At 40.7% G+C, this 17,941-nt stretch overlaps 1 protein-coding gene across 1 annotated transcript; it reads right to left on the bottom strand.

The window, feature by feature from the left end:
• Nucleotides 1–4,843: 4,843 nt before the first annotated feature.
• On the bottom strand, nucleotides 4,844–17,573 carry LOC134066185 (phenolphthiocerol/phthiocerol polyketide synthase subunit C-like). Its single transcript, XM_062521429.1, has 6 exons — nucleotides 17,506–17,573; nucleotides 17,111–17,264; nucleotides 16,848–17,008; nucleotides 16,441–16,647; nucleotides 15,779–15,960; nucleotides 4,844–10,824 (listed from the first exon to the last, which is right to left on the bottom strand). Exons 1-6 carry the CDS (start codon nucleotides 17,561–17,563, stop codon nucleotides 5,305–5,307), a joined length of 6,282 nt encoding a protein of 2,093 aa, XP_062377413.1. The 5' UTR covers nucleotides 17,564–17,573; the 3' UTR covers nucleotides 4,844–5,304.
• Nucleotides 17,574–17,941: the final 368 nt, after the last annotated feature.

The following is a 17,941-nucleotide window of genomic DNA, read 5'->3' on the forward strand; positions in this document are numbered from 1 at the left end:
TCTCAAAAGATAGTATTTACCAGTTAAATTAAACAAAATCAAAATGACAAGTCCTTATGCCATTGTTTATGTCAAAGTCAATGTCAACTATAGTTAAGAAAAAAGGAACATAAGACAGCAATTTGTACCAAAAATACTACTTATGCCATGGCAAGACATTATATAGAAGCCAACCATGGAGATATACAGTAGCAGCTATCAAAACTAGCATTCCTAAATATCAGATTTCCTTTACTAAAATTATTCTTAATTAATCATGTGATATGCACACACAACCTTGATACCTTACTTTTAACTGAGACTGAGACAACTAACCCCCCGCCTCCAAATTTCAGTTTTTTAGTGCTACCAGAGCAAACTAAATCCTCTCAGTGCGATCAGTCATTATTATGTAAGGGATAATGTATAGAACGCCGGTCATTATCGGAAAAGAATTCCCGACAGGATGAACTGAATCCCAACGCGCACTGACTATATCTTACAATAACAACAATAGTATGCACACTAAGCTGTTTCTTTAAGGAGATTCCATTGTGTGCTTCCATCAGCTTCTTGTTCTTTCTTTCTGTTCGTATTCTTTTTTTTTTTTTTCAGAATTCAGAATAAATTGTGAACAATCTGCCTTAAAACGGTTTGTTCAGGGTTCAGCCTTTTTATGTAATTACCTCAACACCAGTAAACTCAAGTGTTAACTCCAGGCCTCATATCAGCAATTCAGACAGATCAGCAAACTGCTATAGGCTAGAGCTTGTGGTCCTCAGGAAATGCCAGAGCCCCTAAAACTATGGAACATATTTGAATACCTCCAGGATGTGAGAGAGGAATTTCCCAGGGAACAAACCCAAAGCAGGCAGCAATCAAACCACAACAGTAGAAAGATGAGCACAGAGAAGAACCAGCACTCAGCACCTGCTCAGCCCACAACCCTGGTTCTAGACAACTCTGCTGTGAGACTTTTAAATGAGAAAAGGATGTTTGTTGTTTCACAAATGCTTCAGTGTCTAACACAAAATAAAAATCTTGCATAACTGGTTTCAAAATATGCAATTATCAAGCACATTGTGAATGTGCATGTTAGAGTAAATTATAGTAGCCTACATTTACAAAGAACAGATGCATGACCAAGATTTCAAGGAACTTTTTCTCAGCCTTATTTGAGCTTTATTTACCAGACTATTCCGTTTAAATACCTGGCTTTTTTTCTTTTTCTATTTTAACCTTTTCTGGAATCGCAGGGAATATTTCAGACCACATAGCACAGAGCTGAGCTGGACTGGGGCCAAGATCTTAACCCAAAACTATCATCTCTCTCTCCTGCACCCAAATCTTTCTCTGCCAACCCAACCTTGAGCCGAGCCTCTGATAAGTGCTCAGTAGCCACACAGACGGAACAAGCTGAGGACATCAACAACTCGGCGAAACCAAAACACATTGCCCGAGCTGAAAGAGAGATACACTGAACCCCCTGGCCTGGGGCCGTTTGGTAATCACCTGCTAGCCTCCACTGAAATGCAGACCTTGGAGAAACATAAACAGCCAGAGCAACAACGCCCAGCCATGTCCACCGGACAAGATAAGATGGGTGCTGACAGGGACGTGCACAGGGGGGTTGCTCAGGTTGCTCGGACAACTGCCCATATGCCCTTCTCGACTCACGTTGCCCTTCCGAGGGCAAAAAATAATAATAAACAGTAGGCAATGGATGCAGAATTTCACGTTGCAAAGTAAAGGTACCCTCATTCACTTCCATTTGGGGCGCCGAGAGTGAGATCTGTATTGCGGCCTTAGACGAAAAATATTGCCGCTGTTGACTGGTGAGACCGACTGCCTGCTCAACCTTGTCGGAAAAGGTGAGTTTGTGATGTATAACAAACGAACAATAATCATCATCAAGTTGTATGACATTAATTAAAATCTTCATAAATCCAGTCTGAGTATACGTTTAGCCTTAATAATCAGACAGATAGCTTGCAAGCAGACCAGCAGCCTGTTGTCAGATAGCAGGCTTCTATTTCTTTGGTAGGCATGTCTGCTAATATAGTTCATTTCTCACATTTCATTTTAGCAATAAGAATGAATGATGGGAGCAATGCATCACATTCATTATTTCATTCAAAATGGTCAAATGCCTAAATCTTATCACTATTTGGGGTATTGTTTCAAGTCAAAATGACCACTGAAAAGATTCAGGAGGGGGAGAAACAACTCAAGTAGGCAGCAAAGGGCAGCACATCAGTGCAGGGTTGGCTACGAAAAATTTAATTGATTAATTAATCAGACTAATATTTTATCCTGATGACAATTTTTCATAGGCTACTTTACGTCTAAGATGAGGAGCAGCCACAGGGGGGGGGGGGGGGGGGGGTGGGTTCAGGTAGGAGCAACTGCCCCTCAAAATTCCTGTGCGTGTCCCTGGGTGCTGCTCAAATGACTCATGGTCAATCACTGGCGTCAAACCCTGAAATGTTAGCAAACAAATGGTTGTAATGAGTATGAGGAGATATCACCTATCAATCCTGCTGAGATATATAGTAGCACCTATCAAAGCTGCTGAGAGGAAATCAAAGAGGAAGGGTCATGTACCAGTGTCCATCCCCACCTCCGTCAACTCACTGCTTGCCACCACAAAGCCACAACAACATGAAATACGCTACTGGAATACCTAACAAAGCGCGACAAACTCCCCAGGACCTCAACGGGTAGATGGAGACTGGACCAATATTCAACCCCAACCTCTTTGCCACCACCCACATCCAATCACCTCTCCAACTGAGTTAGGGTTAGATCAAGCAAACAGTGCTACTTCTCTCATCGAATCAGCTCCTCCAAATGTCATTTTTTTGAGTGCTACCAGAGCAAATAAAAAGAGGTGGGGGGAGAGCCACAATGTTCAAGACATCATTTCAGTGCAATCACAGGCCTTCAAAACATTCAGCTGAAGTCTTTCTTGAAGAGTTACTGTAGGTGAACTGCTATCATTCGTTTGCACAGAGTTTGACTGTCTTATTATCTAAATGATCTAAAAAATAAAATACAATAAAAATGGATAATCCTGAAAACAATTATGCCAAGGAATGAATTGCTCTAATTGATACTTTCTCCCTAACACGGCATGTGGGGCCAACAAGCTCTCATGGCCATACCCTCGACCTTGTTATGTCTCCACAGCTGTTAAAGACCTGGCGATATCTAATTATTTATGTTTGTTCTTTGATATGTCTACAGTGTCCCTACACATTCAGAACAGATCTATGATGGCAATAGAGAATCACAAATGATCAGACAAGTGCTGTCTTTGAGAAGGCAACATGGAGAGTGTATGACAATATCTATGTTAGAGGACAATTTAGTATGTAGAAATATTAATAGTTGCTGAAAACACTGATGCTTGGTGTATGTTCAATACCTAATGCATTCATGGTGGAAACAAAGCATGGTTTATCTCAAAGCATAACACAAGATACAACAGCTCCACATTCTACTGGTCTCTAAGCATAGTCCTCTTTAAAAAACTTTTTTTTTTGGCAACACTATAGCATGATTATCGTAGTGTTCTTGCACAGGCTCATGGGAACACAATGAAACGGTGACACCAAGACATCCCATGTGTTCCTTTGCCTAACTGGTTCAGCACTTAGATGCTTCACATTGATCTAACATGATTCTGTTGGATGATTTCATTACTGTGGCAAAATGTGTCAGTCCAACGTAATTGTGTTTGATAGAAAAACTGGAGTTTGTTTAATTTAATGTTTTGTGGTTTAATAAATGTGACAAATCCTCTTTTCCTTTCCCCCATGCTTGTCTTACTTAAAAGTGAATTATTCGGGAGCGCTGTGGCGCAGCAGGCTACAGCGCTCATACCACATATGGGTCCGAGTGCCCACGGGGACCCAGGTTCGAGTCCGGCCTGCGGTCATTTCCCAGTCCCACCCTGTCTCTCTCTCCCACTTACTTCCTGTCTCACCCTTCACTGTCCTATGCAAATAAAGGCAAAAAAAGCCCCCCCCCCAAAAAAAAGTGAATTATTCAATTGGAATGACTTTGAACACAATAAGGATGTGTTTTGTTTTTTAAAAAGACTGTTTCATGTAATTGTAAAATAGTTTGATGAATTGGACAGCCCTGACTGCTCCTTTTTATAGTGTACTGTCTGAATTAAATGTCAATTTCTCCCTTTGACTAATGTCAAGAATTGACATAGGAAATGTATAGTAATACCAGTATTAGGGGGCACCATGGGGACCGCAGCAAGTTGGAATGAAAAATAAAAGCACTGTCCAATGTAGAATCATCTGACATTGGTCTCCAACATGGCAGCCATGATTTGAATTGTTCAAAACTCTCGCTATACGGCTCTGAGTACAGCATTACACACTGTTGCCTGGTGGCTGACTTATTTAATATTTGGTGAAATAAAAGCAATGTGCAATGTAGAATCATCTGACATTAGTCTCCAACATGATATTGTCTTTTTGTCATTTATATTTTTGAGCTTTTTTGCCTTTAATCGGATAGGATAGGAGAGAGAGGGACAAGAAGTGAGTGGGAGAGAGAGATGAGAGAGATGAGATCCTGAAAGGACCACGAGGCAGGAATCGGACCCGGGTCGCTGGCGTGCGGTGAAAGTGCCCCAGCCAGTCGCGCCACGGCTGGGGCTCGATAACCAGGACTTGAATTGTTCAAAACTCTCGCTCTCCGGCTCTGAGTTACAGAATAAACACTGCCACCCTGTGGTTGATTTGTTTCATATTTGGTGCATCCAAGGTAGAGCTTGTAAAGAAGTGATGAATTAAATAATTAAATATTCAGTCAGTAACATAGCCCACACAGTGTGTAAGGTATTCAAAAGTTTATTTGAAAATGTACATACAAATAGAGTGATTAAGATAAATGTCTTTATGTACCACATACACATATTCCAACTATTACACAATTACACACTACAAGCATAATGTCAGGTTATAATAATGAGACTAGGCCTACACATTTCACATGTAAAATATATAATGCAAATGTTGACTGAAAATATCAACAGAAAAATCTTTCCTTACCCAATATTTCTACATTTATGCTGCCAATATTAATATCACGGTTGTCACTTCCTCTTTTCACTATCCACTTCCACTTTCCATATCTAATATCCATGTCCCCTTCACCCATTAAAAAAAGGTGTGAATATTTGAACGCTACAGTAGTACAACCTTTACTAGAATAGGCTTTGGATTGAAATGGTACGTACAGTACAGTAGGTATTTCCTGAATGGTTTATCAAGTAGGATATTCATTTTGATGATGAAGACTTTAAGCTTTGTCAGCAAGCTGATTCAGAACTGCAATCAAAGAGTGCATTGTGCTGTTTGGGTCCAATAATTTGACCAGAGGAATGGTCACACCTCTGCCCTTGGACAGCAAACTCTGAAGAGTCATGGCCAGCATAGAATCAATGCCAAGAGCTGAGAGGAGTGTGTCCTCAGATATCTCCTCAGGTTTAACATCAAGTGTCTTGGACAAAACACTCCTGACATACTCACTTGTGGACTGATGGGCATGCTCAAAAACTGGGTCTGGCGCCTTAATGTCCCCAAGTTTCTCCTTCACCAGTGGGGCTAAACGCAACCCTAGAGATGCATTTTGTGAATAAAAATTACTTCCAATATTTTGGAAATTAAACTTACAAATAAGCTGCTGTGGTTGGTTCAGTAACAGGCAATCCTGAAGGCTTTGCTGTATTTCAATCAACTCCAGGACCATAAGTCCTCTTGTCTCTAAGATTTTCTGCAGGCGATCTTTGTTTAACAACAGTCCGAGGTTTAGAGCACCCCAGTTTATGGACTGTGCAGCAAGCCCAAGATGCCTTCGGTAATGACAGAATTTGTCCAGGAATGAGTTGGCTGCAGCATAGTTAGACTGAGCAGGACTCCCAGTGAAAGAAGCAACTGAGGAATAGCAAACAAAATAATCTAGGTTGCAGTGTTTGGTGGCATGGTGCAAATTTAGTACTCCATTTATTTTTGGCTTCATGACTTCTTCATAAAGAGACCTGTTGAGATGTTCAAGGATGCCATCATGAAGTACAGCTGCACTGTGAAAGACCCCTTTAATGGGACTAGAAGGACAATTCTGTCTAATGATACTGACAGTCTCTTCTACCTCTTCTGTTACAGAGACATCACACCGCAAAGCTTCAATAGAAGCTCCATATTGCTGTTTCACAGCATCAATCTCCTGTTGCATCTCAGAGTTGGGACTCCTCCTGGAGAGAATGACAATGTACCCTCCACCTCTCTCAGCAATGAACTTCACTGTCTCAAACCCTAGTCCAGTGAGGCCACCAGTCACAATGTACACACAGTTCTTGTAGAAGAGCCTGTGCTCTTTTGGTACCAGTGGAATCTTGGAGAGTTTACACTTGTCATCACCCTCTTTATTCAGAGTCACCACAGATATGGTCTTGGTGCAGAAATAGGATTCACCTTCTTGTACTTTTCGGTTGTCACTACTGTCAGGGGTCACACTTTCGAAGCAAATGCTTGAGAGGTTCAACAAATGTCTGTCAATGTGTAATGCCTTAAGCCAGGTCTCAATGTGACTCCTATGTTCTGTGAGTTGTCCCTTCACCAGAATTTGAGGCAAGTGAAGTATGTGGGTGTAAATGCTGTCATAACCAGCTCTAAGAATACGCTCAGAGAGAGACAATAAAGCCTGGCTGTCACAAAGAATCACAACATTTCTCACACTAGGAGCGCTGAAAGCGCTCTGCAACAGTGATTTATCAAATGGAGGTAACAAAACACAGACATCAAATTTCATCTCAGCACCACCACCATTAATTTCTGTAACTATTGTGCAATTCCATCCTGATTTGTTAGCAGTCTGTGCAAGGACTTTACTCAAGCTTGAATCTGTAACAGTTGAGAGGACGCCAAGCCTCCCCTCGCCTTCCATTTTAGGTAATGTGCGATGTAAAATGTTCCATGCTATAACAAAATGGGATATACATGGAATATCCTTCAGAAATGGCACGTCATTGTTTGAGTAGCACAGTTTTTCTGAGATAACAACCTTAGAGGAAGCTGCCACAGGACAACAGGATGCGACGATGTCTCCTACTTTAAGTCTGGTCACGCCATGGCCCACTGCTGTGATAGTGCCGCTAAAGTCAAGAGCCAGGAGTGAGTGGTCTTGTTTAGTATACTTGTTCCAGTACACTGTCTCACCAAAGTTGAGGGCAGATGTGCTCACTGGAAAGTAGTCTGCAGAGTGTACACAGATTTTGTTGAGCTGTACCTCAACATGTCCCTCTGGGACGTCATTGACCTCATCATCAGTAAGACTGGCTGTCAAATTTGTCATTTTATATGGGTCAGCAGTCTTTAAACAGAAATTCTGTGATTCCAGAAGTTGAACTCTTCCCTCCTGATGGTCCATACTAATTGCAGGGAGTGTGTGGACTATATTTGGTGCATAAACCAGACCGTCTTTTATAGACAGCTCTGGGTATTTGCTGCAGGGATATGAGCTCAAGACCCTAGCCAGAGCTCTGATGTTCTCAGATGAGACTGAGCTGATGTCAATCAGCTGGAACAAGAGATCTGGCACCTCTGCAGCACACGCTCTTGTCATTCCCGAGAGCACAAATCCAAGACTGACGTGATCAATTGCGCTGTCTGCACATCCATGAGTCACTGTCCTGATGGAATTCGTATAATTCATTGCTTTCAGCTCTACAATGATTTTACGAAAAATCTCACAGCAGTTAACCCCACTCTCCACCACTGCATCCATTGAGTATGTGGTAATATTTGCGACATCCCACATAAACAAAATGTCCCCAAAGTCGTCCATATTATCTGAGAGACTCAACTTCTGCATTAGTGACTGCAACCCATTGTTCAACACGTCCTTGCCATCAACACATGACACGTGTACACAATTTGAGCTCAAATGGGGCTGTAAAGAATGGGCAATTCCCAAATCATCGGCAAACACCAAAGTCTTTTTTGCCTCAAATGATTCTGATTCCTCAATAGCTTCAGTAAAGTTATTGTGGTAAAAATATTGCTCAACAATGTCAGAGGAGCTTCCAAGATATTTGACCACCACCTGCTTGATCTCAACTAAGACCTTACCCTGTTTGTCTGTGAACCAACCGCATATTTCAAAATGGTTAACTCCAAGCTCTGTTGCCCTAATATAAATTGCCATTTCATCTTGCAGAGGTTCAAAAACAGTCAGACTGGCAATACTTCTTGGAAATCCAGGCCTTGCCACATATCTAGGACCAGCTGCAGCAGGTAGAAGTTGCATGAAATAGTCTAACACTACTGGGTGAATGCAGTAGTCATGCAACTGAGAGTGGAGCTGTTCAGGGATTGTTACAACTGTTATGACCTCTCTCAGTTCCTCTCCATAGTGGACGTATCCTTTATTTTGGAAAACAGAGCTATGCTGATAGCCACCAAGACGGAGTTTCCTATATCCTTCATCAGAGCTCTGCACAAGTGTACATCTTTCATAAACATGTTCCAGAGATATGTAGGGCTCTTCAGCCACCCTTCCTTTTCTGTGTGATATGTCTCCAGTTGCAAAGGTTGCTGTGTCAGAATAAACTTTGAACTTGGTGCAATCTTCACCTGGTTCAAGTTTGACCCTCATCTCTGATGCGTTCTTGTTGACCAAATAGGGACTCTGAAAACTGATGCTGAGCTCCAGAGTATTCAACGGTACTCTAGGTTTTGCACTAGCCATGAAAGCTGATAAGCCGAGGTCAACATAAAATGAACCAGGGAGGATGGCCAACCCGTTATTTTTATGGTCTTGTAGGTAAGACACTGAGTCTGAAGACAGATCACAGCAAAATTCTGCACCATATTTTGATGTCTTGGTAAGAACAGGGTGGTTACTTGCACTGCCACTTGTGTTAGCCTCCAAGGTAATAGGCTTTTTAATCACATCAAAGTGATACCTTGGCAGATTTGTTGGTTGGGTCTCACATCCTCTGTAAAATGTGTTCCAGTCTACATCAAACCCTCTCTCAAACAAGTTTCCTACTGTGAGTAGCATTGTCTCATGATCTCGGCCTGGCTGGACAGAAGACAACACTGTGACATCAGTGCCCAGCGTCTCAATGATGTTCCTCTGCAAAGCTCGCTTGGGTCCTATCTCCACAAAGACCACATTCTTCTTGCCCTCAGCAGCTGCCCTCACCGCTGATTCAAATAATACAGGCTCGCGTATGTTCCGAGCCCAGTATTTACCAGAGCAAAAATCAGCATCTGAAACAGCAGTACCTGAAACAGTTGAGTACAACTCTGTCTCTCTATCTCCTTGTTGTAGAAGATTTATGGTGTTTTCTAACTCTGAAAGTATTTGGTTCATATGATGACTGTGATATGCAGTAGAGACATCCAAGGCACGAAGGAAAAGGACATCACTATCTTCCAAACTGCCCAGGCTCTGTTGCAGTTTGTCTATCGCATCTGCATCCCCTGACAGTGTGCAAGACTGCGGGCTGTTGACAGCAGCCAAACAAACCCTCCCTGAGTATTGAGGTAAGAGTTTTAAGACCTCTGAGACACCCATATTCCCAACAACCAGCATCTTCCCGCCAGTGACCTTGTTCTGCAACACACTACGGTAATGGATGACCTTCACAGCATCCTCAAGTGACAACAGTCCAGAGCAATGAGCTGCAGCAACCTCTCCTACAGAGTGCCCAAGAACAGCATCTGGTTTAACACCCCAGTGTTGGAAAAGACAGAAAATGCCAACCTGAATTGCAAAGAGGAGAGGCTGGACCATGTCTGGTCTTGAGAAATCATTGTCTTCATCTGTATCATTTTCCAGCTTGTCGACAATGGTGGTATCTCTGTGGCTTTGCAAAAGAGCCTCTATTTCTTTTACTTTTTGTCTAAAAATGGGCTCTTGCTGGAGAAGCTGTTTGCACATGCCTCTGTAGGTAACACCATTACCACAGAACACAAACACCAAAGCGGTGTCTAGCTTGGATGGTTTCAAATGTTTGGTCAGAACGGCCCGAAACTGCTCTTTCAGATGTGTCAATGACGATGCCAGAAAAGCTTTCCTATATTGGTGTTTTGAATGACTTCTCCTGCATGCCGATGTATATGCAAGATTTTGAAAGCTATCAATACTTTCCTTTTCAGTCTCATCTAACATATCCGCAATCATCTTTGTAAGTGATTTTTCAGAAGCCGCAGAAAGCACAACATACTGCTGACTCGGAAATTTCCTATCTTCATCTACTGCAACTTGTGAGTTTTTGTACTGCTTGATAACTGCGTGGGCATTTGTGCCACCAAAACCAAAGTTATTTATTCCTGCCACCCTCCCAGCTGGGTTAGAGCTTTGCCATTTCTCTACCTTCATGGGTATTCTAACACTGAGAGCATTTGCATCTATACTAGCACTGTCATCTGAGTAGAACACTGATGGAACAATAGTCTCATGTTTCATCATTAGGAGAACCTTGATCAGTCCTGCTACACCTGCTGCTGATTCAGTGTGTCCAATGTTGCTTTTAACAGAGCCTAAGATGAGAGCCTCTGACCCTGTTGGTCTGGCTTTGGCAATGACCTCTGAGATGCTGCCTGCTTCTATTGGGTCACCTACTGGTGTTCCAGTCCCATGAGCCTCTATGTACTGGACACTGGTCAGGTCACTCGGTGTAGAGTAGATTCTGCTGAGAAGCTCCTTCTGCTGAACCATGGAGGGCTTGGTCATCGGAGAAGCAGTGTGACCATCTTGATTAACAGCCGTTTTGCTGATAATACCCCAGATATGATCAGAGTCCTGAAGGGCCTGAGTTAAAAAATAAGTTGAAGAGCTATTTTCCAAAATGCTATAAATCCATTTTTTTCAAAACATTAAAAAGTCATGTTGTTTAATTGTGTATTTCAGGTAAAATTAATGAAAATGCAGTTGTTTTGCTTTGATTGAGTAAAGATAAATTAACTAGTGCTGTCAAAAATATTGCATTATTAACGTGTTAACTCAAAACTATTTTAACAGCGTTATTTTGATTATCACGAGATTAACGCTCTTTCTGACCTGCTGTGACAAGTTTTTTCATAAACTGCTGTGGCCACGTTAGAAAAACTACAGGACCCGGCTGTAAACCAGAAGCAAAACAGTAAGCTCGCCCCACAATGCCCTTGTTTAGATGTCCAGCGGAAGACGTTAAAATGGACGCTGCTAACAAACTAATGAATGGAAAGTTTAGTTTTAAAACATTGCCAGGGTCAGCAAAGTCTGCATGTACTGTCGATGTGAACTGAGTTACCATCGTAGCACTAGCACGACTAGTTATTATTAGCCGCATTGAGAATTTGCACGAAACTGAGAAGTCTAAGGTAGAGCAGGCGTTGGGGCAGACAAATACAGTTGTGCTGACAGGAGATTAGCCTACTGGACTCAGTAATGAGAACTATCTCTGGGTAACGTTAATGTGAGTGTATGTGTGTGTCTGTGTGCGACATCCCTCTGGCTCTTCTCTTCCCTTCCTACTACTGTAACTTTAGGCTAACGCTATCTGTCTTGTGCCTGCGTGCGTGCGTGTGTGTGCGTGCGTTCATGCACATTCGGTGTGTGTGTGTGTGTGAGTGAGTGTTTGTGCATTCGTGCATATTTGGTGTGTGTGTATGTGTGAGAGAGAGAGAAGAACCATGTTTGAATTAGGCTTGAATTAGGCTACAACAACTAAGAGCTTTTTTATGTTATTGCAGTATGTGAACTTCTAGGAGGAGAGAAGTTTGTTTCTTGCTGAATGGTGCTGCCAGCATTGCGTCATCTGTCCCAATACTTCTTGACAGTATTACTACAGACATGAATGGCTGTAACATATACTGTGGTTTGCAATAAATAATTAAAAAAAAAAAAAAAAAACTTTTGCACAAAGTGTAAGAGCAAGAGTATTAAAATTGTAAATCAAGGGACATTTTGAACAGATAAAAATGTGTGATTAATATATCCCACTGAGCAAGCAACGTCTATGGATGTCCAAAAAACAGTGGTCTGTCCAGGCTGTGATCAGGACGTCCATTTTACAGTCAAAATGAGTTGATAAATGACACTGGGACAATAGTCCAGCCTGACCCGGTTCAGGACGTCTATAGACAACCAACATTAGTTGCAAATAGACGCTCTGCCATTCTGGCTACTCTGAGGACGTCTTCTGGATGTCTAATTAAGTCTTTCAGACGTCTTCAAGCAACGCCTATATCACACCCAGAACAACACATCTATTCAACGTCCAGGAAATGCGTCTTAAAAACTTTCATTCTGGCTAGTCTGAAGACGTCTTCTGGAGTTCGGCGACCACGTCTTCTGGACATATTTTGGACCAGTGGGATGTGATTAATCGTGAGTTAACTAGGACATTCATGAGATTAATCGCGATTCATTTTTTTAATCGATTGACAGCTCTAAAATTAACTAAACATAACCCACTACAGTTCCACTGAAATTACTTGGAAAACAACAACAAAAAAAAATGATTTATGAAAATTCATTAGAATGGTGAATATAGCGTTTTGGAAAACACTGGTCAATTGTAAACCGGTTAGGGTATAGTGGGGTACGAATTGTAATTCCGTAGGATTTTTTTGCTAAAATTCATTTTTTTGTTTTATTTGCTTTATTAGGGGTCGTACTGTTGAAAAATGACGGGGTGCAAATTTTCTGACCCCGTTTTGCCCTTCCTCTGGGGGGCGCTTTCTCACCTTGGCCAGGATACTGACTGCAATCATACATCTACTAATAATGATCACATTTTCACAATCTTGGTGTCAATTTAGGGGTTATTGAGGATGCTGAGTCCATTTATGACAGTTTCATTGTGATCAGAAGTTGTTATGACCCATTTTTACATAACATTGCAGTAATAAAGGCAAATCCAATGGGGCAAAGTCGCCAAACAGTAAGTGAGCTCATATCTTGGGAAGGCTTTGATGTATGTTAACGAAACTTGGTCACATGACAACTGACCCCCTCCAAAGGGTACACAACAAATGTGGTGTAATTTGGCCAATGGGGGGCGCTATAATTAGCAAACATGCGTTTAGAGGTTACAGTAGATCATGATGATGTTGGGTTAGCAAAAAAATCCAATGGCTAGTCATACTCTTCATACTCATATGATCATTGTAAATTTTACCCACTCATTATAAACAATTGCCCATTTTGGATTTTCCTGAAAGATAAACTAGATCATCAGCAGTCACAACTTTGTTTGGCCCCCTCATTGCTGCTTGCCAATTTTTGTCAAAGATAACTATTTCAACACAAGATATGTCTTTTAATTCTGTCTAATGACACAAAGCTGAGAATCACATTGCTAAGATACAGACAGAAGATACAAGAAGACACAATTATCAAATGATGCCATTTGTAATGGATGGCAGCTAAAAATCGTTATGTAAAAATGTATGAAAATCAATATCGGATGAAATGAGAAAATTATCTTTTTCTTGTAAACAACTTAAGTGTGACAAGCAGTATGACACAAAATACCCCAGAAATGTTTCACTATCAGTAAACTGAAGAGTGTGTGTTATATGAAAGTCTCGATTTCAATTTGAAATTTTGAGCAAGAAAATCTAAACCGAGAGATGAGAGGAAAAATCACATGTAAAATTCTAGCTCTCTAAATAAGGTGGTTCTTCAAATCCAAAGGATAGGAGAAACCCTATGAGCCCTAGGCTGTTTTAAGGGCATTTCCACTACCTTTAGTTAGAAGCATTTATCCTGGTCATTGGAAGTGCCATTCACACATGCTACATAATACAAGAACCATGGTGGAGGGATACTTTGGAGCTGAGCAATTTACAGAAATATGTGGTGTGTGCCTTACAGAAATAAATGGCAATTTTGATTTAGTGATGAGAAATGATTTTTTGACACTTTTTGTGCTCCATATTTGTGACACGAGCTGATCTAACCTGACTTGTTTGCGTGGCACACGTTACGTGCACACATGATGATTCTCTATAATAACTTTTTACTGCATCGCAATCGCAATGAACAAAGTAAAGGCAAAAAAAGTGTTTATTTGTCAAACAAATTTGGATGCAAATGAATTGGATACCATACAGGAATTTGCTAGGATCTCAAAACTGGATTATGAATGTGCCTTGCCATAGAGAAACACATGATAATGTTGGATTATGAACATAAGCTGTTATGCCACAAAAAATACACAAAAACATGGGGTAAGTGGAGCTAAATGAAGTTATTATTTTGCTGTCACTTCGTCTCTTTCATGACCTAGAAGGTTGTATGGTATCTGTGGATAGCTCTGTGTCTCCTCTTTCATCTGACATGTGTGCCATAGCTTTCTGATCTTTGGTTCAAGAGTAAATCAAACGAGAGTAATGGTAGCCTAAGCTATATGACATTATTATTTGTTTGTCACTTTGTCTATTTTTATAACACAGAAGGATGTATTTGGTATCAATGGAAAGCTCTGTTTATCCTCTTTCATCTGATATGTGTGCATGTCTGTGCGATCCCGGGTTCGTGAGTAATTCAAGCGAGAGTAATGGATGTGCGGGTGAACGCAGAGAGCAGTATAGACTATAAATATGATGTACTTTGATTTAATTTAATGACAAGTGTTTAGTCTCGTTGGAAAGCCCCAGTTCTGCTCTTTCGTGTTATAAAGGCTTCATCTCGCTGCAACTAATAATTGCGGAGCAATGTAACAGAGAAGAGTGGGAGTGTTTTTTGACGCACTTGGTCAGTAGGGCTCATAGGGTTAAAAGGGATCCATTACAAATGGCATCATTTGATAATTTTGTCTTCTTGTATCTTCTGTCTGTATCTTAGCAATGTGATTCTCAGCTTTGTCATCAGACAGAATTAAAAGATATATCTTATGTTGAAATAGTTATCTTTGACAAAAATTGATAAGCAGCAATGACGGGGCCAAACAAAGTTCTGACTGCTGATGATCTAGTTTCTCTTTCAGGAAAATCCAAAATGGGCAATTGTTTATAATGAGTGGGTACAATTTGCAATGATCATCAATATGAGTATGAAGAGTATGACTAGCCATTGGAATTTTGCTAACCAACGTCATCATGATATACTGTAACCCCTAAACGCAGGTTCGCTAATTATAGCGCCCCCTAGTGGCCAAATTACACCAAATTTGTTGTGTACCCTTGGGAGGGGGTCAGTTGTCATGTGACCAAGTTTCGTTAACATACATCAAAGCGTTCCCAAGATATGAGCTCACTTACTGTTTGGCGACGTTGCCCCATTGGATTTGCCTTTATTACTGCAATGTTATGTAAAAATGAGTCATAACAACTTCTGATCACAATGAAACTGTCATTAATGGACTCAGCATCCTCAATAACCCCTAAATTGACACTAAGATTGTGTAAATGTGATCATTATTAGTAGATGTATGATTGCAGTCAGTATCCTGGCCAAGGTGAGAAAGCGCCCCCCAGAGGAAGGGCAAAACGGGGTCAGAAAATTTGCACCCCGTCATTTTTCAACAGTAGGACCCCAAATAAAGCAAATAAAACAAAAAAATCAATTTTAGCAAAAAAATCCTACGGGACCATTATTTCATGACAATTCGTACCCCACTAGTAGTAGGGTACAGTAAACATTTATCATGTTAGGTATGTTTGGGACATGATTTACAGTAGATGTTTCCATTTACATCACATTTCTATGAAGTTGACACACACACACACACACACACACACACACACACACACACACACACACAAAATGTATGTACCTTTTTGAAAGGCTTCAGAAGAACAATTCCACAACCTTCCCCTCTGCCGTAGCCATCTGCGCTGCCTGAAAAAGGCTTGCTAGTGCCATCAGGTGAGATCATCTTGGCTTTGCTGAGAGACACAAAAACACGTGGCTCTATGATACAGCTTACTCCTCCACACAGAGCCATATCGCTGTCACCTGTGGAATAAAAAGTTAAATATTATAATATAGTTTATGTGTGTGAAAATATGCAACTGCTAAATGAAAACAGAAAAAAGGTGTCATAACATTGCAAGAAAACATTCAGTAAACAACTGAAACAAGACAATAAAAGCACATTTTTGTATACTGCTTTTGCATTATGTAAAAGGGGAAAGCATCTACTGATATAACAAAAATACATTGAGTGTTTGGAATATTCATGGCAGAGTTAATTTTCGGATTTCAGTCATTTAAACATGATGGCCAGAAATAATCAATTGAATACAGGGTATGAAATGTCTTACAAAAATAAGTTTAAAAAGGTATGAAAGTATTTTGCCGGTGTCAATAATAACAATAAAAAAAAATGATGTACTGGATATCATACATGGACGCGTGAAACTATTTGAATTGTACTCTACTATTTAGTTAAATTGAGCAAGTCTAGAAATTGTCCACAAAAATGTTCAGAATTACCCTGTCTAATACTTTGACATGCCAGATGAAGGGCCAAAAGGGATGAGGAACAGGCAGAGTCGAGTGTGAATGATGGCCCCGTGAGGTCGAAGGTGTAGGAGATCCGATTGGATGCTATGCTTGTGGCCACACCGGTACCTGTCCAATGACTGATTTCATTAGGATGGGCATGTCCTCTGTTGAGCGCAAAGTCTGTGTTCATCAATCCTGAAAAAATAAAAATTACAATAAGAAGTAGGGCACTGGATGATGCAACAAGTAGGCCTGCCTGGATTATAAAAGTAGATTAAACTCATAAACTCAAATAAAAAGCCTAAGGCGACATTATTGTTTCTTTAGGCTGCACCAGATTTGTACAATAAACTGGCACATTTTTGCAATGACACTGTAAAGACAAACTGAATTACCAATGAAAACCCCTGTTCTGGTGCCACTGGCCTTCTCCATGGGAATCCCAGCATCCTCCAGGGCTCTGTAGGAACACTGCAGCAGCAACTTGTGCTGAGGATCCATCTGGTCAGCCTCAGCATCAGAGATGCCAAAGAATCGCTGGTCAAATTCATTCAACCTATTTGACAAATAGGTTTCTTATTTATTTATTTATTCATTTAAATATATGTATACATTTAGAATGCAACACTAGAATGTGATATTTATCTGAAGTCTTTACCCATTTATTAGAGCAGCCCTCTTGGTTCGTGTCTTCCCAGGTTTGTTCTCATCTGGATCATACCACTGGGAACAGTCGAATCTCTCATCTGGAATCTCTACTGCACAATTCCTACCTTCCACTAGAACCTTCCAGAAGTTGTCAAGGCCCTCACCTAATGAAAAAAAAAACATATTAATAGGCTACATATTAATACACATTTGTATTTACCAGTAGTATTGAAAATATATACTGGTGTGTTTGTTTGTGTCTGTGTGTGTGTGTGTGTGCGTGCGTGCGTGCGTGCGTGCGTGCGTGCGCGTGTGTTATTTTCTAAACCTTCCAGAAAACGTAAACATTATTTAAAACAGTTTTAACTTAAAAGCGAGTGCTATACAATAGAATATGTGACATGCCTCCTGGAAAATCACATCCAATACCAATCACAGCAATGTCTTCATCTTTATACTCCATTCTTGTGGAGGGTCCTGTAAAAGAATCCCAATGAGTGTCACATTACAGAGCCTGCATACATAGACATATGTAACATCCACAACAACAACATATAACATATCTTAGACATAAACAAAAAAAGCTTCGGCAAATGCAATTGGGCCAAGTAACTGTTTTTGCCTTAAGGGAATATTTTGCTTTGAACAAATAGCATAACCATAACCATTGTGCTTTAACATTCTGTTGTCTGTCTTTTGTTTCATGCCAGCCCTTTGTAACTTAGTATAAAATCCATCCAGACATATAGCATCCACAACATGCATGTGCCTTCATGCAACTATTATTTTTGTGCACCTATGGATTACACTAATGCAAAGCTTTCTGGTATGGATCATTGAC

This window comes from Sardina pilchardus, chromosome 19 (genome assembly GCF_963854185.1).
Source record: "Sardina pilchardus chromosome 19, fSarPil1.1, whole genome shotgun sequence".
Lineage (NCBI taxonomy): Eukaryota > Metazoa > Chordata > Actinopteri > Clupeiformes > Clupeidae > Sardina > Sardina pilchardus.

Bases quoted from the DNA above. Each gene is read 5' to 3' on its own strand.
- LOC134066185 (XM_062521429.1), bottom strand. From the start codon at position 17,563: ATGGAGTATAAAGATGAAGACATTGCTGTGATTGGTATTGGATGTGAT. The intron at 17,265-17,505 runs GCATGTCACATA...TTTTTTCATTAG, and splicing joins TGGATGTGATTTTCCAGGAG to GTGAGGGCCTTGACAACTTC. The intron at 15,961-16,440 runs GTAATTCTGAAC...TTTATTCCACAG, and splicing joins ATGTCAAAGTATTAGACAGG to GTGACAGCGATATGGCTCTG.